The 24,626-nt window shown below is 44.2% G+C and overlaps 1 protein-coding gene across 8 annotated transcripts in view; it reads left to right on the forward strand.

Moving 5' to 3' along the window:
• The window catches only part of AK4 (adenylate kinase 4), a 67,749-nt gene extending 45,179 nt beyond the window's left edge, over window positions 1-22,570 (forward strand). For all 8 annotated transcript variants that reach the window (XM_004762943.3, XM_004762942.3, XM_045064671.1 and 5 more), the window contains 3 exons: window positions 12,357-12,529; window positions 15,573-15,691; window positions 17,035-22,570. In XM_004762943.3, coding sequence (XP_004763000.1) covers window positions 12,357-12,529; window positions 15,573-15,691; window positions 17,035-17,149 — 407 coding nt within the window. In that variant the 3' untranslated portion in view covers window positions 17,150-22,570. The remainder of the gene's footprint in view (window positions 1-12,356; window positions 12,530-15,572; window positions 15,692-17,034) is intronic.
• Window positions 22,571-24,626: the final 2,056 nt, after the last annotated feature.

A 24,626-nucleotide genomic window follows, 5' to 3' on the forward strand; every position in this document is an offset into this window, starting at 1 on the left:
ATATACATACAAACACATACTGACAAGGGCATAGATGTCAGAACTTAGAATTTCATTAGTAAATGGCTGAGAAACTTGAAGGGTCATTTTAATAAATAAAGATCATCCTGTTCATCCCTCACTAAGTACACCTGAGGAAACTATAGCTAAACAAAATTCCCCAGCTTCCATTCAACTTTACCCAATAATACAAAACAATGATCTAAAACCTGTTAATTGTCCCATCACTAGTAAGAGAAACGCAGATTTTGGAAAGATGAAAAAATTGATTAGGGTAAGGAGAAGCGTTAGATGTGACAAAGTGCCGGGAATTTTATCTTTTTTACACTGTCCTTATAAAAGTGATACATGAGATTACTGTAAAACATTCAAGCCATATGGGAAAATGTGAGGAAAAGCAACTGGTCACCTGAAACTCCACTAGCCAGAATGAATCAGGGTTAACAGTTGAAAACCATCATTCTAGATGCTGCACATACGCACCTAGAAGTGTGTAAGGATGTACACACCATACTTTGTGTACTTTCATTAAAAGTATTTAACTTTACTCAAAATTTTAATAGTAGCAAAGCTAAAGTGAACCTGGAGGAATTCTTACTGAATGGGAGATAAATCTTTCTTCATCACCAGGGATGTTAATTCTTGCAGAGACTCTTGAAGATTAGGAAAGCCATTAAGAGATTGACATACTTGTTTTTTTTATTTCACATTTCAGATTGAGACAGAGAGATACTGTCTTTCTGCAGTGAACAGTAAGAGGATTAATAGACTTATACTTCCTCCCACCTCTTCTCCCCTCCCTCTGTCTCAATTTTCATTGGTTTTTGTTGCAAAAATTTATTAAAAAATTTCTGCTGTACCTTGAATTTCCTAGTTTGTTTGTTTGTTTGTCCTACATCTAAAAGATGTAGGGCTCTGATTTTCTTACCCATTGCCATGTCTCTGTTCCTTTTATTTTGATTCATCTTTTGGTTATATCTCTGAATAGATAAGAAACCATCAAATTATACACTTTAAATGAGCGAATTGTTCTGCATGTGAATTGCATCTGAATTTAACCACGGCTTTTCCCTTCATCATTACCTTGGCTGGGTTTTTGTTTGTTTGTTTGTTTGTTTTTTTAAAGATAGGGAGGTTTTGTTTTGTTTTGTTTTTTAGATTTTATTTATATATTTGACAGAGAGATCACAAGTAGGCAGAGAGAGGGTGGGGGGGCGGGGGAAGCAGGCTCCTCGCTGAGCAGAGAGCCCAATGCAGGGCTCGATCCCAGGACCCTGAGATCATGACCTGAGCCGAAGGCAGAGGCTTAACCCACTGAGCCACCCAGGTGCCCCTTGGCTGGGTTTTGTTGGATGTTTTCTTCCCTCCTAGCAGAGGGCTCAGATGTATGGTGTTCCCTGAGTTCTCATGTGTGAAAATGCTCATCAGTCCGCAGTTCAGCCAGCCGTCATACTCCCCGGGTGGTCCTTGTGCCCTTTGGAACTTTGTAGCCATTGTTCCATCTTCTTCAGGCCTGGGTTATTGCTCTGGAAAGCCCTAAGGCCTGTCTGACTTTTTTGAAGATGATTTTTTTTTTCTGTATAGACTTCCTGAGAAATTAGAGTAAATAGACTATTTACTGGAGTAAATAGACTGCCTCCCTGTTGTCTTCTGTCCTCCCCCCTGTAGGTAGTGTGTCCTTTTGATCTCCAGCTCTTGCCTTTGAAGGAGCTGGGCCTGTATGACATCTTTTTCATCCTTTTGTTCAATTTTTCTATTTCAAGGATGCCAGTTCTATCAGATGTTATATTGAATAGTCCTTGTCTTTACTTTATCATATTTCATTTAAAATTTTCACACTTTTGTGTTTCCTTTTGTCTTCATATATGTTCAGACCTCTTTTCTTTCTCGAGGGAAGGGGAGAGCAGAACTGTGTTTCTATCCCATAGCCACTTGAGAATCTCTTTACTTTTTTATACGCTGTGTGTGCTGATGATGCAGGACCTTCGCAGTTACTGTTCCCTCTACTTGCCGTGCTATACCTCTACACTGTCCTGGGGATCGCTTCATTAGATCTCTACACCCATATCCTCTCCTCTCTGGGTCCTAGCTGTACCGTCCTAACTGCCTGTTTCATTTGTTCTTCCTACCTTAAAATGTGACTTATGGATTTACCTGCGTATTTGATATTTTGTACCTTCCTATACCTACAAGTGTGTTTGACACGTAGAAAAAGCTTATAAATACATGCCTGTAGCTGAGCCATGTCAGGGATACTGGGCTTCTCTTCTTTTATTTGGGATAAAAACATGGGCCTCTGACGGAGTCATTTGCAAATTCCTTTTGTCTCAACTGAGATACAGTGGGACCCATTTTCCCCTAATTTATTTATATGGAAACTTTTCTTTTTCAAAGAAAAAGTAAACAGGAGGGGCCTTTCAGCAAAGGATTTACAGTGAACTGCACCTTCCAGCATCTTCCTTTACTGGGAAAGGGTTCCATGGTTCTAGTATATTTTGTTTAAGAACAGAGATGATAAGCCACAAGTTTCATCTATATCCTTAAACAGGAAAAATCATTACGTGGATGCCAGAGAATCTCAAAACCACTTGATTTCCCCAAGAATCCCTACCTAATAGGAATTCATTTTCTATTTTCCTAAGCCACTTTGAAAATCCCAGTTTATGATTTAAAACCAAATTTTCTGTAGTATCTATCTTCTATCACTGGATCCCTCAGTAGTGATGATAGCATATCTAAGTTTTTAAATCATTGACTGCTCCTTGGGAGCAGGACCTGCTTATTGCCGATCTAGGATAAACTCTAGGATATGTAATAGAAGAGTTCCAGGTGTCCCTAGAAGATCGCAGTAAGGAGGAAGTAGGTCCAAAGCTTTCAGCTCAGCAGGAACTGTGGAACTCACCCAGTGATACAGTGTAGCTTCATTTCTCTTTGCCAGCATCTGGAGCCCAGCTGTGTCTTATTCTTTTTACCATCTGTTAATAAAAACCGGATGAAGTGGAATATGGAGGTCTTGGATACACGTACAAATAAATATTGTGCCAAAAGATAAGGTAATTATAAGATGTAAGCCAGGAAAGGCCCTCATAAAACAGGTTTTGACGGTAATTAACTTTAAGTTGCTACTGAGGCTTCTAGCTAGTGGTATAAATAGTTTGAACACCTCTGGGTTAGGGAAGACAGTGGAAGAATAACTGCCTGCTTTCATCTTTAATCATTCAGTGATTAATTGTGATGGACAATGACTTGCATATTTGTAACTTGGTTCTTGCTTTCCCACCAGCTAGGAAGAGATGGATGGTCAGAAGCAACCGTGTTGGCCCCAGGTCCTAATAGACGTAGGAAGGGGGCCTGGTGTTGTGTGGCCTTTTCACAAGCTGCCAATCCCAGGCGGAATTTGGAAGTTGCCCTTCAAAACTGCCCTTTTATTTTCATCACACGGAGAGGGCTTGCTTTTCTGCCTGGGAATGTGGTGGTGGACTCTGGCTCTGCGCCCTTCCTCTGGAGGAAAGGCACTCCAAATTAGAAAAACAGAAGTGTCCTAGTTCCCTCTTCCCTTGTTGCTGTGGCACCTCCTGCTTCGGCTGCCCTCCCTTAGGTTCTTGGCATGGCTCAGAGGAGTAGGTGCCAAGGCCCAGTGGCCAGCACTGCTGGGAACATACCATGTCAGGGATTTAACGACATCTTCCTGCATATGGTGAATCTTTTTGGTTGGGGGAGTGTCTAAAAAATAACCTCTAGGCACTCTAATTAGTGATGTATAACACGAATTTGGGGAGAAATTTAACTATATAAAATTTCAACTTTCTACATGGATTGACTATTTTGATTCATCAGGACATAGCAACCTTTCTAGGCCAGATTAAGAGACAAGGGTGGGGGGTGGATAGCTTAGTCTGGAAGCTCGAAGTAGGTTTTCTATACTCCTGGAGAGAAACCGTGTGATAAGCAGCGTCATGTGTAAAGGGAGGAACACAAACTCTGTGCTTAAGTGGGTTCTTTATTTTACTTTACTGATTGGTTTTTCTGGTTTCCTCAACAATTAATGGAATCTTAGGTTCACTTGGATTGGGTTATCTAAGGAAGCTGGAATTCTGCTTTAGTCATTTAGAAAACATGTCTTTGAGGATTACTTTTAGTAAAAATAAAAGCATACCAAAAATTTATTGCAGCTCTCTCTAAATTGAAGAATTATTCTTGCTGCCACCTGTTGACAGAATTTGGGTGTGCATCTAGTCCACTTGGTCAGTAATCCCTGCCCACCAGGAACACCATATCCGCATGGGAATCCGACTGTGTCCCAGGGCACATCAGGAATAAGCACAGCCCCAGCCCTCAGGGAGCTTGAAAAAAAAATTTTTTTTTTTTAAGATTTTATTTATTTAACAGAGAGAGACACAGCGAGAGGGGGAACACAAGCAGGGGGTAGTGGGAGAGGGAGAAGCAGGTTTCCTGCAGAGCAGGGAGCCCGACATGGGGCTGGATCCCAGGACCCTGGGATCATGACCTGAGCCAAAGGCAAACGATTAACAGCTGAGCCACTCAGTCATCCGGGCGCTCGAAGTTTTTAATAGGGCGCTCGAAGTTTTTAATAGGGGCTATTAAGCAAGTGTGTTTAAAGATGAATACACACCCACAGCTAGAATGGCAGATTCTCTTGGGTCCACCAATGCAACCATAGCTTATCTAGTCCAAATCACTTCGAATGTACTTAATGTATGTCATCTAAGTACTTTCATGTTGAGAATGTCTATTCTTATTTAGATGCAGATTTTCGGAGCACCTGGGTAGCTCAGTTGGATAAGCATCCGACTCTTGATTTCAACTCAGGTCATTCATGATCTCAGGTTGTGAGATGGAGCCCCATGTTCGCTCTCTGTCTCCATCTGCCCCCCCGTCCCCGCCAGCCCAGGACATGCGCACATGCTTTCTCTCTCTCTCTCTCTCTCTCAAAAAACAAAACAAAAAACAGATTTTCTATTAAAATATTTCCATGGATCATGCTTTAAGTTCCATATCTACTAATTATTTGTTTCTTTTCAAATCCCGGTATCCTGGCAATTTGAGGTACCAAGGAATTGAATCTCATACCTTGAGTAGATCTTTAGAAGAGAAGGCGGATCAGTGTTAACCAGATGTTAACTAAATGTATAAAAGAGGAACATACCCATATTTTCCCTCACCAGAGTCAAAATGAACATCTCATGCCCTGATACAGGGATATTCTTGGTTGATAATCAGTGGCCAGGGTGGTGGAGAGCCCCTCTCCAGGACCTGTGATCCCCCAGGCCTGGGACTCTGCATCCCAGACTTCAGTGAGAGCCCCAGCCCATTGCCAGGGCCCGCTTGTGAGGCCTTTGTGATACCTTCGGAGACTAGGATGCCTGCCACATCTGCCCTGGAAATGACACTGTCTGAAGCTCGTCACTTCTAACTGTGCCTTTTATGTCTGTGATCCTTGGTTATTAAGGGAAAGGTACGTCATCCCTCGGCGTCCTTTTTTCTTCTTTATCTTCTTTTCTTTTTCTATTACTGATTCTCCTCTTCCTTCCCCCTCATTCTTCACTTTTCCACCGTACCCTCTGGACTCCTTTCCTTACAGCCTTCTCCACCGTCCCCCTACACTTCCTCTGACTCCTGGCAGATACTCTCTCTACTTCTGCCTTAAAGAAAACTCGGGTCTCTCCTTGGAGAGGAGGAGGAGACTTACTCTCCGATGTGAACGCAGTCGTGAGCCAAGACTTGCGGGAGCCGAGGGCGAATGTAGATACCTGAAGCAGGGGTGGGTCACGCCAAGGGTCCATAAACTGAGCGTTTAAGGTGGGGATGGACCTGCAGATGCGAGAACAGCAAGGATGTCAGTGTGGCCGGCACAGAGTGATGGAAGGGGACGTGAGTGAGACGTGATAGGACCGAGAGTTGGCCTTCTAGGGGCGCTTGGGTGGCTCAGTGGGTTAAAGCCTCTGCCTTTGGCTCCAGTCATGATCCCGGGGTCCTGGGATCGAGCCCTTCATCGGGCTCTCTGCTCGACAGGGATCCTGCTTCCTCCTCTCTCTCTGCCTGCTTGTGATTTCTCTCTCTGTCCAATAAATAAATAAAAATCTTTAAAAAAAAAAAAAAAAGAGTAGGCCTTCTAGGTGCACAGTTTGGGCTCTTCTTGGGAATGAAGTTGTTCCAGCATGTCAGGGGTGCAGGGCAGCTAGAAGCTGGGTGGTGAGGGTGCTATCTGGATGCTTTGATCTTTCGGTTGAGGCGAGGTGTGTGGGGGGACATTGAGGATCCTGTAGTAATCCTTTTTTATACTCGTGGAGGAGGAGCGTTGTAGAGTGGGCACTGGCAAGACCCCAGACCTGAGTCGTGTTCTGCCGCTGTCCCCACCCCCCACCCTCTGCCGCCCCCACCCCCCCTACTCCCCCTACCCCACCGGCATGCAGGCTCCCTGGTCAGTTACACCGCGGGTGGTGTGTGTTCCTGCTGCACACACCTCACAGGCTTGGTGTGAAGAAATGTCTGTACATGCCTGTAAACAGTAGACTACAACACACAGCTGCATTTGTGCCGTTGCTGTTGGGACGTGGCCTGAGAAGCCATGAGTCCATGTTCTTCCCAAGCAGGGTGGCCTTGTCTGGGAATGTTTCCCAAAAGGAGGTGCTCTCTTGGTGGGAAAGACAGCACACGGCTGTCCCCTTTCCTAACTTGGATTCTGTGTAACAGGTAATATAGCCTGCGTGTGGGTTAGTTGCTGAGAACTTTCCTCTGGCTGCTGCCTCAGGATACACTTGGACTGTCAGCTGCTTAAGGCTGAGCCTTTGTACCAGATTGGCCAGTCTGTTTACCTTGAACTCTGATGAAAGCTTACCATGATAAGGTATTGAACTGGATCAGGAAAGTCGGCTTCCGGTGCTTTCCTGTTAAACAGGAGTAGGTGATGACGGGGGCAGTCAGGAGAGTGGGAAACTTGTGGCAGAAGCTGGCCTGGATCAAGCTTCCTTTTGAGTGGGGTGGGGACCAGAATGTGCGGGCTGTGTGGCTCATCACTGGAAGGGCTGAGGTGTCCTTGTGTGGCAGAGAGCCCAGAGCACCAGGGACTCCCTAAACCAGCAAAATAAATAGAGGCAAGTCGTGCTTGTGCACAAGCACAGGGCAGCAGTGCTGTCTTGTGACATGGGGCTCCCAGGAGTGCTCTAGCAAGAGCGACAGCTGCCATTTATTGAGTGCTCACTATGTGCCTAACACTTTATATCTCAAAGATTTTATAAAGATTGCCTCTTTTAATCCTCAAAACAGTCCCATGCAGTAGGCATTACCTTCTGTTATGGGCTGAGTTGTGCCCCCCTAAGTTCATCTGTTCCAGTCCTAACTCTTAGTACCTCATAATTCAGCTCTTTTTTGGAGGTAGGGTCACTAAAGAGGTGATTAAGTTAAATAAGGTCTTGAGGGTGGGCACCAGTGTAATATGAGTACTGTAGTGTGCTTATAAGAAAAGGATTTGGATACAGACACCCACAGAGGAAGAGCCCTGTGGAAGACACAGGGAGAAGGCAGCCATCTGCAAGCCAAGGAGAGAGGCCTCAGAGGAGACCACCTGTCCTGACACCTCAATCTCAGACTTCTGGCCTCCAGGACTATGAGAAAACAAATTTCTGTTGTTGAAGCCATCTGTTCAGTGAGAAAACTAAGGACCAGAGAGAGATTACAAAGTCTTGTGGAAGTTCATGCTGTCAGGGCTGGGCAGAGCTGGGATTGATGTCTGCTTCCAGAGCTTGTGCCCATAACTAACATGTTCCACTGAGCCCTGAGTTTCCTGGCTTACACCGTGGCTTCTCCTCACTTCTGGAAATGCAGCTGGTGCCCGGATCTTTGACTAGGCTACTGTTCTCACTGTTTTCCTGTACTTTTTTTGCCTGCCAAACCACTCTCTGTAGAGGTAAGATCTAGGCTAGGAATGGCATAAACAGGTGGCTTGAGATAGGTAGGGGCTTAGTGAATCTAGAAGCCTTTGGGAATTTTCTTCCCAATTCTCTTGCCATGAAACCGAGGTCAAGAAGACTCTCATCAAAGTGGTTTGGACCTGCTTAGAAGTGCTGTTAGACCTTCCCCCAAATGGGGTAGGTACACGTAGTTAATTAATACTGCACTTGCGGTGTTGCTGTCACTGGGAAGTTTGGCCAGAGTCACCTGGATAACTTTCAGAAAAATACCTAATTCCTGCTCCTAGATGTTCCCTTATAGGAAGAATGGTACAAAATCTGGGCAGTAATAAGCTCTCCCCATCCCACCCCAAGTCTTCCCTGATAATGTTGATGTGTGCCATCAGAGGGAGAACCTTGAAGTTGAGGAATGACTTATTCCTCTTGTTAGTACTTCTAAACCATTAAAATAGTTGCATTTCAACAACATTAACGTCTTAAACCATAACTCTCCCATTTTTGCTTTCATTGTAGGCTTCTGTGTTTTCCTTCGTCTTTCAACTTAAACCTGTTTTGAGGATGGGAGGATATGATGAGAGCCACTGTCTTAAAAGAAGACCTCTAAGCCACCAGAATTAATGATTCTCTGGTCGTTAGCAGGTCTGAATGTGAGCCCTAACTAAGGTAGACACCACCTGACATTTTTGAAACAGGTTCCTTCTGAGTTCAGCTTTTTTCATACAGTTGCATTTTCCACCCATTCCTCCAGAGGGCGCCAGAGTTCAGAAACAATTGTGGGGCTCTTGGGCCAACTGGACTACGAAAGTCCAGGGAAGACCAGGAAACTTTAGCCATAAGGATTTGAGGTTTTATTTGTTGGAGGAACTGTCATGTTCTTGTTCAGAGCATCCTGTTCTTTCCTAGTGCTTTATTCACCTTTCAGCCTCTATCCAAAGGATAAAGAACAGTGTTTTCTTGTCAGGATAGTGGCCCTAGAACCCAAGTCCAGGGTCTGAGGCTGGGAACTTGGGTCTTTAGAGGAGTGAACCCTTACATTCTTTTGCACACTTATCAGTGTTGACTGCATCTTCAAAACAGGGATTTGTGTGAATTATATGCACATACGATTTTATTAATATATACCTTATAAAATGTACCATCCAAAATGGAAGCTAAAAAGAATGAACAGAACAATGCAGCATAGGTTCTCTTCTTTCTGTACTCAGAGTTACTTTGGAAGCCACTGCTTTTGAAACAGTTTTTCTTTAAAAAGGGATTTGGAGGGAAGAACATAGAGATTGATCTTGGGGTGGTTTGGGCCACAGTATCTAACTCAAGTTGTTAATTTGAAGCCTTCAGGAGGAGTTGGTTATACAGGGAAAAGGCAGGACATGACAGTCAGTGAGAGTTCCTTCTGTGGAAGGCTCACTGCCCTCTTTGCTGGGATTCTGTATAGAATGTGCGAGGCACAGTACCTGAGGATGACAGAGGGGGTAACGTGTATCTTAAATCCCATTTCAGGAAGCTCGTCTTCTGGAGCAGACTGTGGTGTACAGTGCAAGGGAAGGTGGGCTACCCTTGACTAATAGACTTAGCAGAGGTCGCGGACTTGCCAACAAACTTCTCTACAGCATCTCCAGTCTGACCTGCAGTGAGCTGTTGGGAGGGAGATGGAGAAAAGGACCTGGTTGAGGGGGTCCAGTATTCAGTAAGGAATTTGGTGGAAAAAATAAAGGAGGCAGGCATGGTTTTATCTGGACTCTTCTGAAACTCCTTGCCCATCACCCAGCCTAAGTTGCCATAGATTGAATGAGTCCTGAGGTCCTACCTGGGGCTAAATCTTGCTCCTTGGTGACCCAGGTAGTAGGACTTTGTTACCTAACTGGTAGCTATCATGTATTTGAAGCTCCAGGATACACCTAGGTGCTGTGAAGCCCTGATTCTAAAATTGTTTTTGAACTTAATAGTTGCTTAATAAATTAATGTACAAGCAGTCAAGCCATTCCATAGTAGAAAAAATTGACATGCTGGGTTTACAGGGCTTGACAGAGACCTATATTTCACAGAATTAAATTCAGAATTTAAAATAAGGCAACTGTCAAATAAATATGGCCACCAAATGGAAGACTAGAAGACAGCTACCCTAGTATTACACATAAATGTTTGCCCACTGCCTGCCAGGCATTGCTGTCTTCCAGGGCTGAGGCTAAGTGTGTGTAGTGTACTTAATCTGAGGTAAAGTTTGACCTTTCACTTCCCTAAATGTCAGGTAGTCATAACTTGACCTGACAAGTTATGTTGAGATTTGGAAAATATCTAGTCAGCAGTTCTTTACTTAAGGTATTTTTCCTTCCATTCTGAATGTACTATATGCTTAGTTAAAAATAATTAGAAGAGCAGAAAGGAATCAGCCATCTTGCCACTGCAGAGAAACCACCATGAATATGCTTCCTGCATGATTTCCCAATGTGTGGTGTGGGTGCCTTTTTTGTGAAGAGGATGCTTAGCCAGAGAGTCACTATGGGAGGAAGGAGACAGTACAGGTGGGTGGGTGACTTGGCACAAGAGGCAGCATCTGGACTGCGAGATTGGAAATGCCTCTTTCTCTGTTGAAGCCAGTCCCAATGTGATGAAGGCTAGATGAAGGCAAAGCCCACTGACATCCTGAACCGCGCCCCCCAGCCCGGGTGGGACAAGCGTGACATTCTTCCAGGAATCTCCCAACTGTCTTAATGTTAATACCTTGCCAGAGGGGGAAACAACCTTAACTTAACAATGGCAAGGCTGTCTTGCAGGTGTCATATAGGTAGGTCCTCTTTTTAGTATATGAAAGTTCTTTTGAAACCTCCCGTTTTCCTTACTTCCCCCAGTCCCTGAGTATATAATCAGCACTCCTCACTACTCCTCAAGGTCCTGATGCAGCACCTCGTTCTGTCCACGGCTGCTGTCCCTGTGCTTTCATAAGCCACCATTCTGCACCAAAGACGTCTCAAGAATTCATTCTTGGTTGTCCGTTGTGGACCTCACCCCACCTGTATTCCAAAACCACATCAAATGCGTGATGGGTCACAAGAGGTCGGCATAGAAGAATGTGAAAGCAGTTTTGGAGGGAGCAAAATGGAGTCTCTCATGTCAGGCAACCTGTGTCAAGCAATGACCCAAGCAAGCAGTTAAGGTACCACAGCTTGGAGATACTGCCAGGACCAATGTCAGCTGACACCCAGAACTGATAATGAGTAGAACCCGGAGAAGGTCTGCAGAGACCCCAAACCCATAAAATCCCTTTTAAAAGGGAAGGATTTGGGCAGCGAACTATCAGACTCTTCAAGCATGACTCCTCTATGTCTGACCACTTTAAAAAGGCAACTAACTGCTGGGGCGCCTGAGTGGCTCAGTGGGTTAAATCCTCTGCCTTCGGCTCAGGTCATGGTCTTCTGGTGTTACCTGTCATGTTGGAGTAACCCTTTTGCCTATGGGAACGTGTGAGTACCTTGGTTAGGCCCAGGAGAGCCAGTGAACTGAGATCTTGCCCTGCAAGGTAACCTTTCCCTCACCTCTGTTTAAACTTGCCTTTTCTTTCCCTGTCGTGACAATCGAGTTGAAGCATGCCCTCGGTTTCGTTCTCACCATTCTTGTGTCTTTTAGGGAAGAGATGTAACTTAATCTATATCCCTTCTGTAATAATTCTGTGGGGGCCATTGGGTAATTTCCCTTATTGGAGAAATTAGAAAATAAGCTCCAAGGGAAGCCTAGAACAAACTCTGTGGTGAAAGCTGTGTTTCTTCACCTGCACCCCCCCCCAATCTGGTGCAGAGCAATCCTTTTATCAAATAGAATAAGAGCAAATTACTAGAAAAATTAAAAGAAAAACACATTCAAGCATAAATTTTGGATTCACTAGGCTTAAAATTACTGTGAAATTGCTATAAAATTCCTAAGTGCATTTTCTCATTTTGCAGTTACTGTGCTAGATTGCAGACCACATGTTGAGTTTTGTAAGATGTAGGGAATGGATGAAAATAGAAGTTGAGGGGTAGCCTGAGAATAATATACTCATCAGCGGTTAAAGCTATAGAAGAACACAAATACAATTTTATTCCTTTGCTGCTTTAACAGAAGAGAGGAAATGGAGGTGATGTAACTTTCCTAAGGTTACGGGAGTAGTTAAGAACAAAGTGAGGACTAGTCTAGTGATTTTCAGTTTAGTGCACTCTGTACTTGGGTCACATGACTCCTTTGCTTATACCACAGGTCAAAGCTAAGCTATAAAGTAGCATATTTTCTTCTATTTTTAAATGTTTGGAGGTCGACATACATTCCTGATCAAAGCTGGTTTCTGGATGGTATATGTGTAGATTCGATTATTTTGTCAACTGAAAATGCACCATTGACTCCTTGGAATTGGGAAATGTCTTGCATTTGATGTGTTTTGTTTCTGGCATTTAGGTTTTCCTAGGACCTTAGTTCAGGCTGAAGCCCTGGACAAAATCTGCGAGCTGGACCTAGTGATCACTTTGAACATTCCATTTGAAACACTCAAAGATCGTCTCAGCCGACGTTGGATCCACCCCGCTAGTGGAAGGGTATATAACCTGGACTTCAATCCACCCCATGTACACGTAAGAATATACAAAGCATTTTTACGGGAAAGAGGCGAAACTTTTCAGTTGTAAAGTGTAGGAAGGATATGAATAGATTATTCGAAAAAGCAAATCTGCATGGCCGAAAGTGTTTGAACTTTCTTGTTCACTAGTGGTCAAGGAATGCAAATTAGATTTATATCACCTGTTGCTGGTGGGACCTAGAAAAAATGGCACCCTCATCTTTATTAGGCATATAAAGTATTAATAATGTTTTTAAAAAACAACCTTGCAATATACAGTAACATCTTCAAATATACATACTTGATTCAACCCACCACTGGGAGTATAGGTTATGGAAATGAAAGCACCAGCAGGTAAGGTCAAAGACACAATGATGCTTATTTCAGTGTTGGTTTTGAAGAAGAGATCTGAAAACAAATGAATATTATTTATAGGGGATGACTAAATAATCTAGAGATTATGTACATCTTGCAATATTACATACTCAGTAAAAAGAATGACTTTGTGCGATACCGTTTGACCTGCAGAAATACTTCCTCTGGGTCCTGTTGAATATGAAAAACAAATAGCACAGTGATTCCATTTTTGTAAAACAGTGACCCCCCTCTACACATTATCTGTATGCGTGTGTATATGTACTCTCTAGTTTCATAAGAACAGGGATAAATGGTGAGGGTTGGGACTGTAATAAAGACTTGGGGTCAGAGTGGATGGGGTCATGGGAGTGTTGGTAGTGCGGGTTTAAAGGGACTGGGAGGATGAGAGGAATAAACAGGTCCAAAAGTAACACATGTTTACATGAAATAAACATATGTAAAGGTATATGTTTAAAGAACCTTTTTAAAGTAACACACTCATTTAAAGAATTATTCTTTCTGGTAAAGACATGAATTAGTTCAGTGGGATTCTTCCCTCCTGTTACTGGGTGTTAGGTAGAATTATTTGTAGCCATCCAGATGTGGAAGGGGTGACAGTTGCATCTTACTGGGTTAATGTGTATGGGATAGGTAGGTATGCATATAGATAGAGTCAATAATTACTACAGAAAACCAACTTCAAGAGGGTAAGGACACCTTCCCAGCTCCTGAGTGCCATGGTTTTGGTGACATTCCAGTGAGTCTTGCTCCTTTAGGCAAAGCACTAGTTGCCATTTGAAGTCTTCTTTTTAAAGGTAATGAATACTTTTGGAATTTTTTTCTTAGGTCTCTTCCTCCTTTCCCTCTCAAGAAGCTAGTACAGGGTAAGAAATGGACGGAGAGGAGAAGAGGGTTCTGGATATGCCTTGACGTTCCACAAGAAGTGCTTCACATTTTAGCCCTGCCTAGACCTGCTGAAGCAGAGATTCTCATAAAGTCAGAGAACCTTTAACACTGAGTTGCTTTCCAAAGACTGGAATACCTAAAAGAACACCCACAGTTAAGAGTGCTCCCTCCAAAGACAGGTGAAAATGCTAGTCTGGGCCACCTCTCCCAGCCACTGTGGCCAAGCTGTCCCAGAAGGAGAGATGCTGTCACCCTAGCACCATTCTGTTCTTTGTAGAAGCAGTGGTTGTATTTATGGGTGCTCTGCGGTCCTGGAAATGACTCTTCTGAGCTTTGCAGCTCTGAGTTAAATAAAGGAGAAGAGAATAAAGGAGATATACAGCTGTCTCCCGCCCCCATCTTGCCTGTTGAGTCAGGGTAACAAGCATGGAATACACGTGATGATTACAGGGCTCACCAATAACTCATAAGTGCAGGTTATGGACCCAAGGCCCTGAGCTGTAATGGAATTTTAGTGCATTTCAGATTTATAGCTGCTTTCTGATTATACAGTTGAGTTGCCTGAGCCTTTTGGTTCTGTTCTAGCCTGCCGTTTGACAGATTATTCCTTGTGACTCTCTCCCTGGAGGGTAATAGCCATGGACGTGGGAGACACTCACGTGTCCATGTTGTTACTTGTAAGTATAGGTATGTTTCTTGGGGAGGTTTAAAATAAATCAGAAATCAGGTTTTCTAAATTGCAGTTTTTTTGGTTCTCAGAAAATTTTGCCTGATTGTTACAGGTAGAGACATGCCCATTTTAATCTATCTCTAAATAAGTCATTATGCAATCTAGGAAAATAACCTGAGTCAGATTAATCTCAGGAAAGAATTTGAAAGTTAGCAGAGGCAAGACTGAGATACCTTCTGCCAGATCAGTGTCCTCCTAAGTAAACCAGTTGGTTCTTGAGACATTGTCTTTTTTTTTTTTAAGATCTTATTTACTTTAAAGAGAGAGGAAGCAGGGCGCCTGGGTGGCTCAGTGGGTTAAGCCTCTGCCTTTGGCTCAGGTCATGATCTCAGGGTCCTGGGATCAAGCCCCGCATCGGGCTCTCTGTTCAGTGGGAACCTGCTTCCCCCTCTCTCTCTGCCTGCCTCTCTGCCTACTTATGATCTCTCTCTCTCTCTCTGTCAAATAAATAAATAAAATCTTTAAAAAAAAAAAAAAGAGAGAGAGCATATAAGCAGGAGTAGGGGCAGAGGGAGAGAGAGATCTCAAGCAGACATCATGCTGAACATGGGGTTCAAACTATGGGGGGCTCAATCTTACGACCCTAAAACCATGACCTGAGCCGAAATCAAGAGTTGGATGCTTAACCAACGGAGCCACCTGGGTGTCCCTCGACGTTTTATTCTCCGTATTAACAGTTCAAACTTTAGAAAGCAAGGCGGTTTTAGAAATGTTTAGAGGGCCAGAGTGACGTTGTCTAAAGGTGGTTTGTGGTTGAGGGAAGCAGCATGGAGTTCCAAACTGTAAACTGAAAGTATCATTTTTCAGTGGCACTGAAATGTGTTTGGAAAGATCTGAGAATTTAATAAAGATTCCATGTCAGCTCTCGCGAAGTAAGGTTAACGTGACTATTAAGAGTGTTGACCTCTTTCTAATTACTTTCACTGTTAACCGTTGCCACTTAGGCCTGATTCATCATGCAGTGGGAGTCCAAAAGTAAGTACACGGATTTTGGCACAGGAAGGTTTTTAATCTTTGGAATGGCTCAGGTGTTGACCATATTAACTGGTTTCTCTGGTATTTATAGGGAGTTGATGACATCACGGGCGAACCGTTAGTCCAGCAGGAGGACGATAAACCTGAAGCTGTGGCGGCCAGGCTAAGACAGTACAAGGATGTGGCAAAGCCAGTCATTGAATTATACAAGTGAGTGTGCTTCACCATTTTCCCGGCAGACGCTCAGTCAGAACCACGTGGCGCTCAGTGGGAAGGACCTGGGGCTGAGGCGGGGTTGTGTGTCTTTCACCTAGACAAAACCCTAAAGGCCCAGTTCCTCCCTGGGTGTCTAGGGGAAATGCTGGGGTGGTACGTGGGAGATACAGCCCAGTTCTTTTATGCTGAAATTCCTATAATACAAGGACTGAAACCTGAACATCTCTGTCAGGTTGTAAAATTACGTCTAGGATTATTTTCCTTTTCCTTTTCAAGGAGCTGAAAGAGGGGTTTATGTTTCGACACTGCCACCTGTAAATACCTCAGTGGGACAGAGGATGAGAAGGGACCTTTTGCCTAGATACAGCTAGAGGGAACTTAACCCAAAAAAGCAACACTGTAAGCTGCAGATGGCAAAGTGAGATGGCTGCAGGGGCCAGGGAGCTGTTGGAAGTGAGTGTCAGACCTGGTGGGGGATGTGTTCATCGGGGCAGTTGAGTGACAGTGCCCGTGCCGCTCCAGTCACTTATCCCACAGGGGCACTCAGGCCCAGAGTGGCCAGTGAGCCCTGTTTTTCAAGAGAAGCAGAAATCTGGCTGTGAGTTGAGGGGTAGGGGGGAAATCCCAGTTTGTATCTTGGCAACAAATAACATTCTTAACAGCATGCATACTGAACAAAACCCATTTGCAGACTGCGTACAGGACAGCTGTCTGCAGCCACTACTGGACTCGGTTTTTGACCTTTTAGCTCCCAAATAATTTAGCAAGCCTTTAGATCAGAAGTTACGATCCTGTCATCATGATACGTCCTGTGTTTCACGCTCTGTTGTAAGTAATAAGGGTTTCCCAGTACCCAGGTTTGTCAGTGGTTTGTCTTTGGAAAAATGTATCCTGAGGCAGATTGGGGATTGTCCATATAATGTTATTCTTTGATACATATATTTTTTAAGATTTTACTTTTTTGAGAGAGAAGAGAGTGTGTGCACAATCAGGGGGAGAAGCAGGCTCCTCAGTGAGCAGGGAACCCACTTCGGGGCTCGAGCCCAGGACTCCGGCATCATGACCCGAGCCGAGGGCAGATGTTGAACGACTGAGCCACCCAGGGGCCCCTCTTTGCTATGTTTTAAACAGGAGAAGAAGAGGAGGCATCACGGCACGCATGCCAGAACCGTAAAAGCTGTGGTTTTACTTAGGTACGCCGAGTGCGGAGGTTGGCACTTAGCAGTGGTTGATAGGCCACAAGGTCGTGCTGGCTTTATGCCCAGGATCTTCACCCGCCCTCATGTCATGTCAGAGGAAGCCAAAAAGGCCTTCGTGTGTTGGATTTTGTTTTTCAGGAGCCGAGGAGTACTTCACCAATTTTCTGGGACGGAGACTAACAAAATCTGGCCCTACGTTTACACGCTTTTCTCGAACAAGATCACGCCTATTCAGTCCAAAGAAGCATACTGAGCCTGCCAAGTGGAAGAACCAGGAAAATGTCGTCCGTTCAGTTGTGTGTATAGTATCGGTGCTGTGTCCAAGGTAGAAGCTAATGGGGATAGCTCACAGGGTCTTTTCTAGTTTAAATGGCGAACTGAAATGAAAATGAATGAGTAGAAAGCGTTCCTGAAGCGGCTCCTCTATGCCTTTCTCGAGAAGGGTCACCAACACATGCGTACGATGCCTCTGCACGTCTCAAGCTTTTCCCAAGAAAACAAGCCCAGGCCAGGCTTCTGGCGGCATCTAACCCCAACCTCTAGCTGATCTCTGGCCCTCATGTTGTTGCCGTAGTAGCCTTTTTGCGCGTGACGGTGTTGGCCTCTGGTGCCCTCCGTCTCCCGAAGGCTGTTGAACCACAGCGCCAGGCCGCCTTGTCCCGAGATTTCTGGTATGTGCCCTTCCTGGTGACCGTGCGCTTGAAGGCAGTTGCTTTTTGTGGTTGCTTCTCTGGCCTTGAGTGATTGTCCATGATTTATTTTTCCTGTTAGGAGTGATAGTTTTTCTGCATCCATGCTCCATAGAATCTGTCCTTCGCAGACATCCCTGGAATGAAAGGATTTGGTTTCCACTCTTTTTATTAGACTGTATATCTTTTTTTAGCCTCTGTTTTCTCCCAAGGCTATGAAGCAATACAGACAGGTACTGCTTTGATCCCTCTCAGACCTGTTTCTAAGAGCTGAGAGCAAAAGGAGGCTATCAGATCGCTTCCCACACCAGGAACTGGGCTCTGCCGAGGGCCTCCTTAACGCTGCTGGGCTGACTCTCATGGGTTGACACTGCCCTTTTTTCTTTTATTGTGAAAAAATAAAATCCTCAGAGTCTTTGGGAGTCTTCAAAAAAAATGGGAGATGCTTACCTACATAAATGTTAAAGGATCATATCTTGTGTATGGAAGTAATAAGGCCACATGAAATTACTGCACTAAAAGAATAGTTTAGTTTTTTCATCAAGACAAAAAAACTGTATTTTGAAATGCTGCTAAATATTGATGCTGACAGTGTTTTTCTCCTGTGAGTGACCCAAGCATATTATAAATAGTTGGTAAAGGGAATGGAGCCTTTGGGTTGAGGAGAATGTTGCACTAGCTGGGCCTGGAGCTGAGTAGCACAGCTTTATGATTATGGGAAAACAAATTCTTAAAACTTTTTTTTTCTCTTCCAAAGATGCTTTCTGTGGGGTGGCCATTAAGTCTAGAAATAGAGATAATACAGTTTTGTCATTATTTATAATGTACTATCAATAAACCGTTTATTGAAGATTTGCCCGGTTTCCAGACTTGGTGGCCACCTGTTGTAATTCTTGCTCTCCTCTGGGAAGAACAATGAAATTTATTCCTGTTGCCTTAAAAATAAATACCCCTCTTTGGGATTGTCCCTGAAGAAGGTCCTTTGCGATTCCTGGGAGTGACTTCTGTCTAAGTCTTCATACTGGAGGGAAAAAAACCTACCCGTTTCTGCACGCCACTTGTGTTGTACCATATTATTTATCTTCTGAAGACGTCCCAGTAGATCCCTAGTCAGTCCCTGGTACCCGTGTTCCGGATGGTAGTAACTGCATCTTCTGTCCAGATACTGCTCTTGCCGGTTCTTCTCCCTCGCTCCCTTCATGTGACTATTCTTTGACTGTCTTAGGGGATCAGGGTGAAAAGATACGGGTAAGGCTCAGGTGTCCTGGTGATCCAGGCATAGAAAAAACAAGTCTGAAATGAGGAAAATGGCACAACTAAGACTACTGTTGCCATGGAGACCCTTTGCACAAACTAGGGAAAGTAGAGAGTTAAGGTTATTAGGTGGACAGTTCAAGAAAAGAAATGTGTGCCCTTCTAGAAGCAGACAGATCTTCACAACTCTACCTTTAGTTCCCTTTTGAACAGACTCCCTTTGGAGTTTTCGAGAGAAGTATGGGGAATGGCTGGTCCCTGGTGGCATGCTGTCATTCTCCATCCTTCCCTCCTCTCTGGCAAAATAGACAGTTGTGGGCAGCGTTGGAGCCTCTGGGTGTCTCAGTGCGTTTTCTGTTTCTGAGGTGGTCCAGCAGTTGAGGGTCCTGTACTTGGTGAGACCAAAAACAGACAAACACCTTTTTCCGTGATCTTTGAAAGAGGATACTTATTTCATGCTTAGTGGCCTGAAATGTCTATTTCTGATTTTCTTCAACCAGCTCTCTCGTTTTTCGTCCAATAATTTTGTAAAAAATTAAAATCTTCTTGCAGGTATTTGGACAAAAGCAAAAAGGACATCTTCTCTTGGTCTTCCTTCTATTGACACACACACGGTTCCTTCAGAGTTACACAAAAAGGAAGTAGTCGGGGTGTCTCTAAGATTCCTACTTGTCCTCATATCCCGTGATTCTAGTCAGCTGTGGATTCATTTTGTTTTCCATTACCTGAACAGGCTTTCCCCTTAACTTAGAACTTGGAAACATTGCCATATTTAATAACTCTCTTAACACCAAGGCAGACATAAAATAAGTACCATTTACTGAAGGCCTTTTAGGTGCTAGGTGTAGTTCTAGGACCTTAGCAAACATCTCATTTAATCTTTCAAGCATCCTCTGAGATGGGCATGTTGCCATGTTTATAAACAAAGAAGGCAGGGGTCGGAGATGTGAAGCATCTTGGCTGGGCTTTTGCTGCCGATAACCAGTGCAGCCAGGACTCAACGTGCAGGCTTCCCCAGCTCTGCAGCCCGAGTTGGCTCCGGATGTTTACTCTGTCCTATCCCAACCAAGCCAGGGTGCTGAGCCTGCTTGATTCTGCTTGCATTTCCAAGTGGCCTCACACCGAAGCAGTTAACGTGCCGTTCCACTCTGTATGTGACTGATTCCTTTTTTCCCCTTTGCTGAAGCAAAGGGAGCTGCTAGAGGAAGGTCCGAGGCCTTGATATTTTATAACTACTCGTTTATAAAGTGAACGGCTGTTGAAGAAGGCTTGGGTCCAGGCTAATCTGTGGAGGAGTCAGGTTCATGTCCCTCACCTACCATTTTGGTGTCCATGGGGTTATACCCTGGAGGGGACCTTTACCCTTGAGCTCCCCCCCCCGCTCCAGCTGTCATGCTCTCTGTAGACCTGGGCTGCTGGCAGCTCTCCCGATGCTACTCACTTTTCTTCCCTGTTACTGGAACAAGTCACTCCCTTATTCATACCCCGAATAAGGCTCTGAGGATAAACTGATCCTGCCTGAAGTGCTGGCGGTGAATGGAATGTGATTGAGCCGCTGACATAGAGCCACCCCGGAGTACCATCTTCCCTATCTTGCATTCCACACCATCCTGATGCTAAGCGCCACATTCACACCTTTGCCTGCCATCTGCTGTGCTGGCTCTGGCATTAGCCAGGGGAGACGGCTTCCTGTCTTCCCTGCCATCCTCCAGCGGCCACACTCGAAAGAGCTCCAGCCCCAGCTGTGCCCCTCTTTGCTAGGGAAGGTAAGGAGAGAGTCATGGGTGAGGGTTACTGCCGTGGCTTGGAAGAGGTACTGCCGTGGCTTCTTCCACCTCTTAAATTGTTGTTGAGACAGGATAGTTGTAGGATAGACAGGATAGAAGGGTGCCTGTGTGCAGTCTTAGATAGGATTGTAGAAAATTCGGCTCACTGTCAACTGATTTCAGTATTTCACTGTAGCTGTCGAGCTGACTAAACACCTTGCCAGCTTCTGCTGGGGTTGGCTTAAATCATAAAGACCACAAATTTCTGAATGTGTGAAGACATAGCTGTTCTTAGTAGTGACTGTTGAGTGGTACTTCCTGCCCAGTACATATATACATTGTCTAATTAAATTCTCAGCAATTACCCTACATGACAGATACTCCGATATCCTGCCTCCTTATGTAAAAACCGAAGTCATCCCATTTACTTAAACTTGTGTTTTTCATGTACCTATAGGGATGAATCAGGAAATTCAAAAGGGCCCTTTGTGTACCTTTTTCCCCTTTGAGCACCCAATTCTAAAATGGGTAAAACAGTGTTATTTGTCCCTGTAATCTTTGCCTTTGGCACCCTGGGTCCTGGGGGTAGTGGCACACTGTATATGCAGAGGGCACCCATCTCATTCGCGTTCTGCTGGGTTGCAGGATCTCGGGAGACATTCGTATCTACCTGGTGAATTTCACGTGTTACCTTTTATTTAAAAGACAGTATCTTTTTTTGCCAGAGATGTAGTTCATAAGGCCAAGTTGTGTTCTTGATATGAATTGCTTTCCTGATCAGTTCCCCTGCATTTTTAGTAACTATTTTATTCTTTGTAGTGTCTCAAAAGAAGAATCTAGCAGTGGAGACTTTTTTTTAAACAGGAGTGTGGTCTGATCCTAAGTTATCATCCCTTTCCGCCTATAACTGATCCAGTCTGGTTTCTAGATGAAAAGTGTGCAAGACCCAGATGTCGGGAAACCATGAAACCGCATTTCAGCTGTGAAGAGAGATCTGCTTCCTGCAGCTGTTGAGACGAACTCCCATAACAGTTGTTCCTACACGCCATTCCTTATCTTTTTTTTCAACAAGTTGCACAAGTCTTGCCAAAAGAAATGCCATTATCTGTGTGCTTCAGGGAATCCCCCCAGTTGGCTCCGTGTGTGTGTGTGTGTGTGTGGGTCTGTGTGTGGGGGAGGGAGAGGTAGGGAGAGAGGGAGATGGAGAGATGGCAAACACCTCCAAAAGGAGGAGAACCCTGGGATAGCATGGGTGTGCGTTCCTTCCTGGCAATCATCAGGCTATTCCAGGAAACAGCGTCATTCTGTGGACAAAAGGTTTCCTCTTTAAAACTTCACCGAGGAGCATTGCACCTTGAGATTCTCCCTGGGGTTGGTGTGTGTCTAATTCCATTTCATAAAACCTTTCTTCGTTTTGAAACTGGCTGTAAAGTCGGAAATGTACTAAATAAAAAACTGTTTTGTATTTAATTTAGAGAAGAGTAAAGGGAAGAAAAATAAACCTCAGTGCTTATGTAAGCTTCAAGGTGTTAGGGCTCAGAGGGCTTTTCTAGTTTTATGAGAATTTGTACTACTGATTTTTATATATTCCTGTTTCTGAGATGAACAGATCTCTGGGGAAATTGTTGCATTACAATGGCGTTTCACTGTGACTCCTCTGAAGCTCCTATCTGTTCTCTAAGCCAATGACAACGTGTCGCTTCGGTTTACTGTCCTGTGAAAAGTCCGCTCCAGTTTCCCAGAAGTTGTGTGTTTACGATGAGTCACTGCATCTCCTCAGTGCGAAAGCTGTCAGCCCTCCTGATTTAGGTGTATGCGCTTAATTCAAAGTTTCTAGACCTATAGTCTAATCTGTACATGCTCTCCTAACTGTTAAATTGTGTTATTGACTATTTTGATTATCTTGCTTGAAGATTGATTCCTCCTTTTTAATTTGAGAGAAATAAAGTTTTTTTCCGCTTCTAACTAGTGAATTTAATATTTGTGTAGCTTTTTACACTTGAGAGTATACGTCTTCAGAGATCTTCTTTATGCCATTCTGCAACCACTTCATCATCAACGGTGTTACCTCCATTTGGCAGATGAGGAGAATAGAGAACACCATGTCGCCTGGCTGCGGTGACAGTTGGTGGCAGAGCAAGATGATGACCGTAACCTGAGACCCCGCTCTAGTTTTCTTTATTGCAACACCACGTTGCCTCACTTCAGAGACACTCAAGCACCTTATTTGTCTAACACTTTATTCTTTATGTATTTTCATAAACATTTTTTAGTTTTGTTCTTGAGATAACTGGATGATGTGAGTCAAATCCCCCTCCATTTTGCATTTGGATATTAGATCTGAGTATGTGAGTCCAAGGTCATAGTGTCTAGGGCTACTCCACAGAAACAGAAAAGTCAGCAGCCCTGGCTAGTGGAAGCTGGGGTCATGGAAGAAATAGAGCCTCTGCAGAAGCCTGCCTACAGTAGGGGGTGTATGGAAGGTGCCCTGGCATCTCCCAACCTCACATTCTCCCGTCTCCTGCAGAGGCCTCCCACTAGCTGGGTTCAAAAGCCACCTGATGTAGGAGCCTGAGGAAGTTTCCACAGGCTTCCATGCCGCTGGAAGGTGAACTTGGATATGAGGGCAATGTGGTAGATTATATCAAAGTTAAAGGCATTCACCCTTCAAGAGAATTTTACTTTTTTCCCCTTTGGCTTTATGCCGGGGTGTACTGATTTGCTTTAGCCTCTGTAATGTGAGCAAAAATGAAGTGTGCCACTCCGGAGCAGAAGCCTGAGGAGCCAAAGCATGGTCACCAATCTTTCCCTTTCCAGTGAGACTGTCAGTCTCCTAGGGCTCTTTCAACTGGGATCCTAAAATGGATGTTGAGCAGAATTAGTCCATGATGGCGTAATAGTGTGCATGAAAAATAAACCTTTGTTTTTATCATCCATTGGGACTTGGGTGGAGTTTGGTATAACAGCATAGCTTAGTCCAAGCTGACTGATAGAAAATGGGCCTAAGACTCTGTCATCCAGTTATACTTCTCATTCTCTTACCAAGCACTATTAGACTGTGGGAATGCAAAGATGAGTAAGACCCAGTTTTTGCCCTTGACTTCCTCAGTCTCCTGGAGGAGATGGGAATATACTTAAAACTGCACATAACTAATTATAAGAGAGAATACAGAAGTAGTGACTTTCTTGGCTAGCCAGCTAGACCAAGTAAGGGCTAATACTTGAGCTGAGTGATGCAAGGAAGAGGGAACCCAAACCAAGGGAATGATACGTTGGCAGAAGTATGAGCATCTATGCCTTGTGGAAGCCAGAAAGGTATGAGGCAGCACTGCTGAGATAAAGAGAAGATCAGCTATATTGGGAAGTTGTGTGGCCTGGTCTTAACTTTGTTTGCACTAGATAGTAGACTATGCCAGAAAGTGACTCATCACAATTACTTGATAAAATTGTACTACAGGTCTGAACTAAGATGTGGTAGAGCTCAATAAAGAGGGAAGCTGGATTATAACAGGAGTAAAGAAGAGTTAAATGTCTCCAGGGGAGCAACAATGAGGGGCTGAGTATAAGGCTGTGGGGAGGGGCAGACGCTGTGAAGACTGCCTTGTATTGTTTTTTTCTCAAAGGAGAGTCCCTGTTGCTCAGCTCTGAACAGTTTGCACCACGTTGGACTTACTGACCCAATGCTTCCCAATGATTCAATTTGTTAAGCCAGAAATTGATGTTTTCATGTAAAATCTTAACTTTTAAATATTTACAACTTAAATTAAAAAAAAATTCCACGGGTCAAGTAGCACATTAAGTCAATTTGGGGCTTCTGGATTAGAGATGCATGGGAGGTTAGGAATGAGGATCTTAGTGGCTAGATAGATGTGTATGAAGTAAGGAGGTATGATTTGGGTTTTGTTTGTTTGTTTTTTAAGATTTTGTTTATTTGACAGAGATCACAAGTAGGCAGAGAGGCAGGCAGAGAGAGAGAGAGGAGGAAGCAGGCTCCCTGCTGAGCAGAGAGCCCAATGCGGAG

The sequence above is a fragment of the Mustela putorius genome, unplaced genomic scaffold (genome assembly GCF_011764305.1).
Source record: "Mustela putorius furo isolate JIRA1106 unplaced genomic scaffold, ASM1176430v1.1 tig00003853_pilon_pilon_pilon, whole genome shotgun sequence".
In the NCBI taxonomy this organism is placed as follows: Eukaryota; Metazoa; Chordata; class Mammalia; order Carnivora; family Mustelidae; genus Mustela; species Mustela putorius.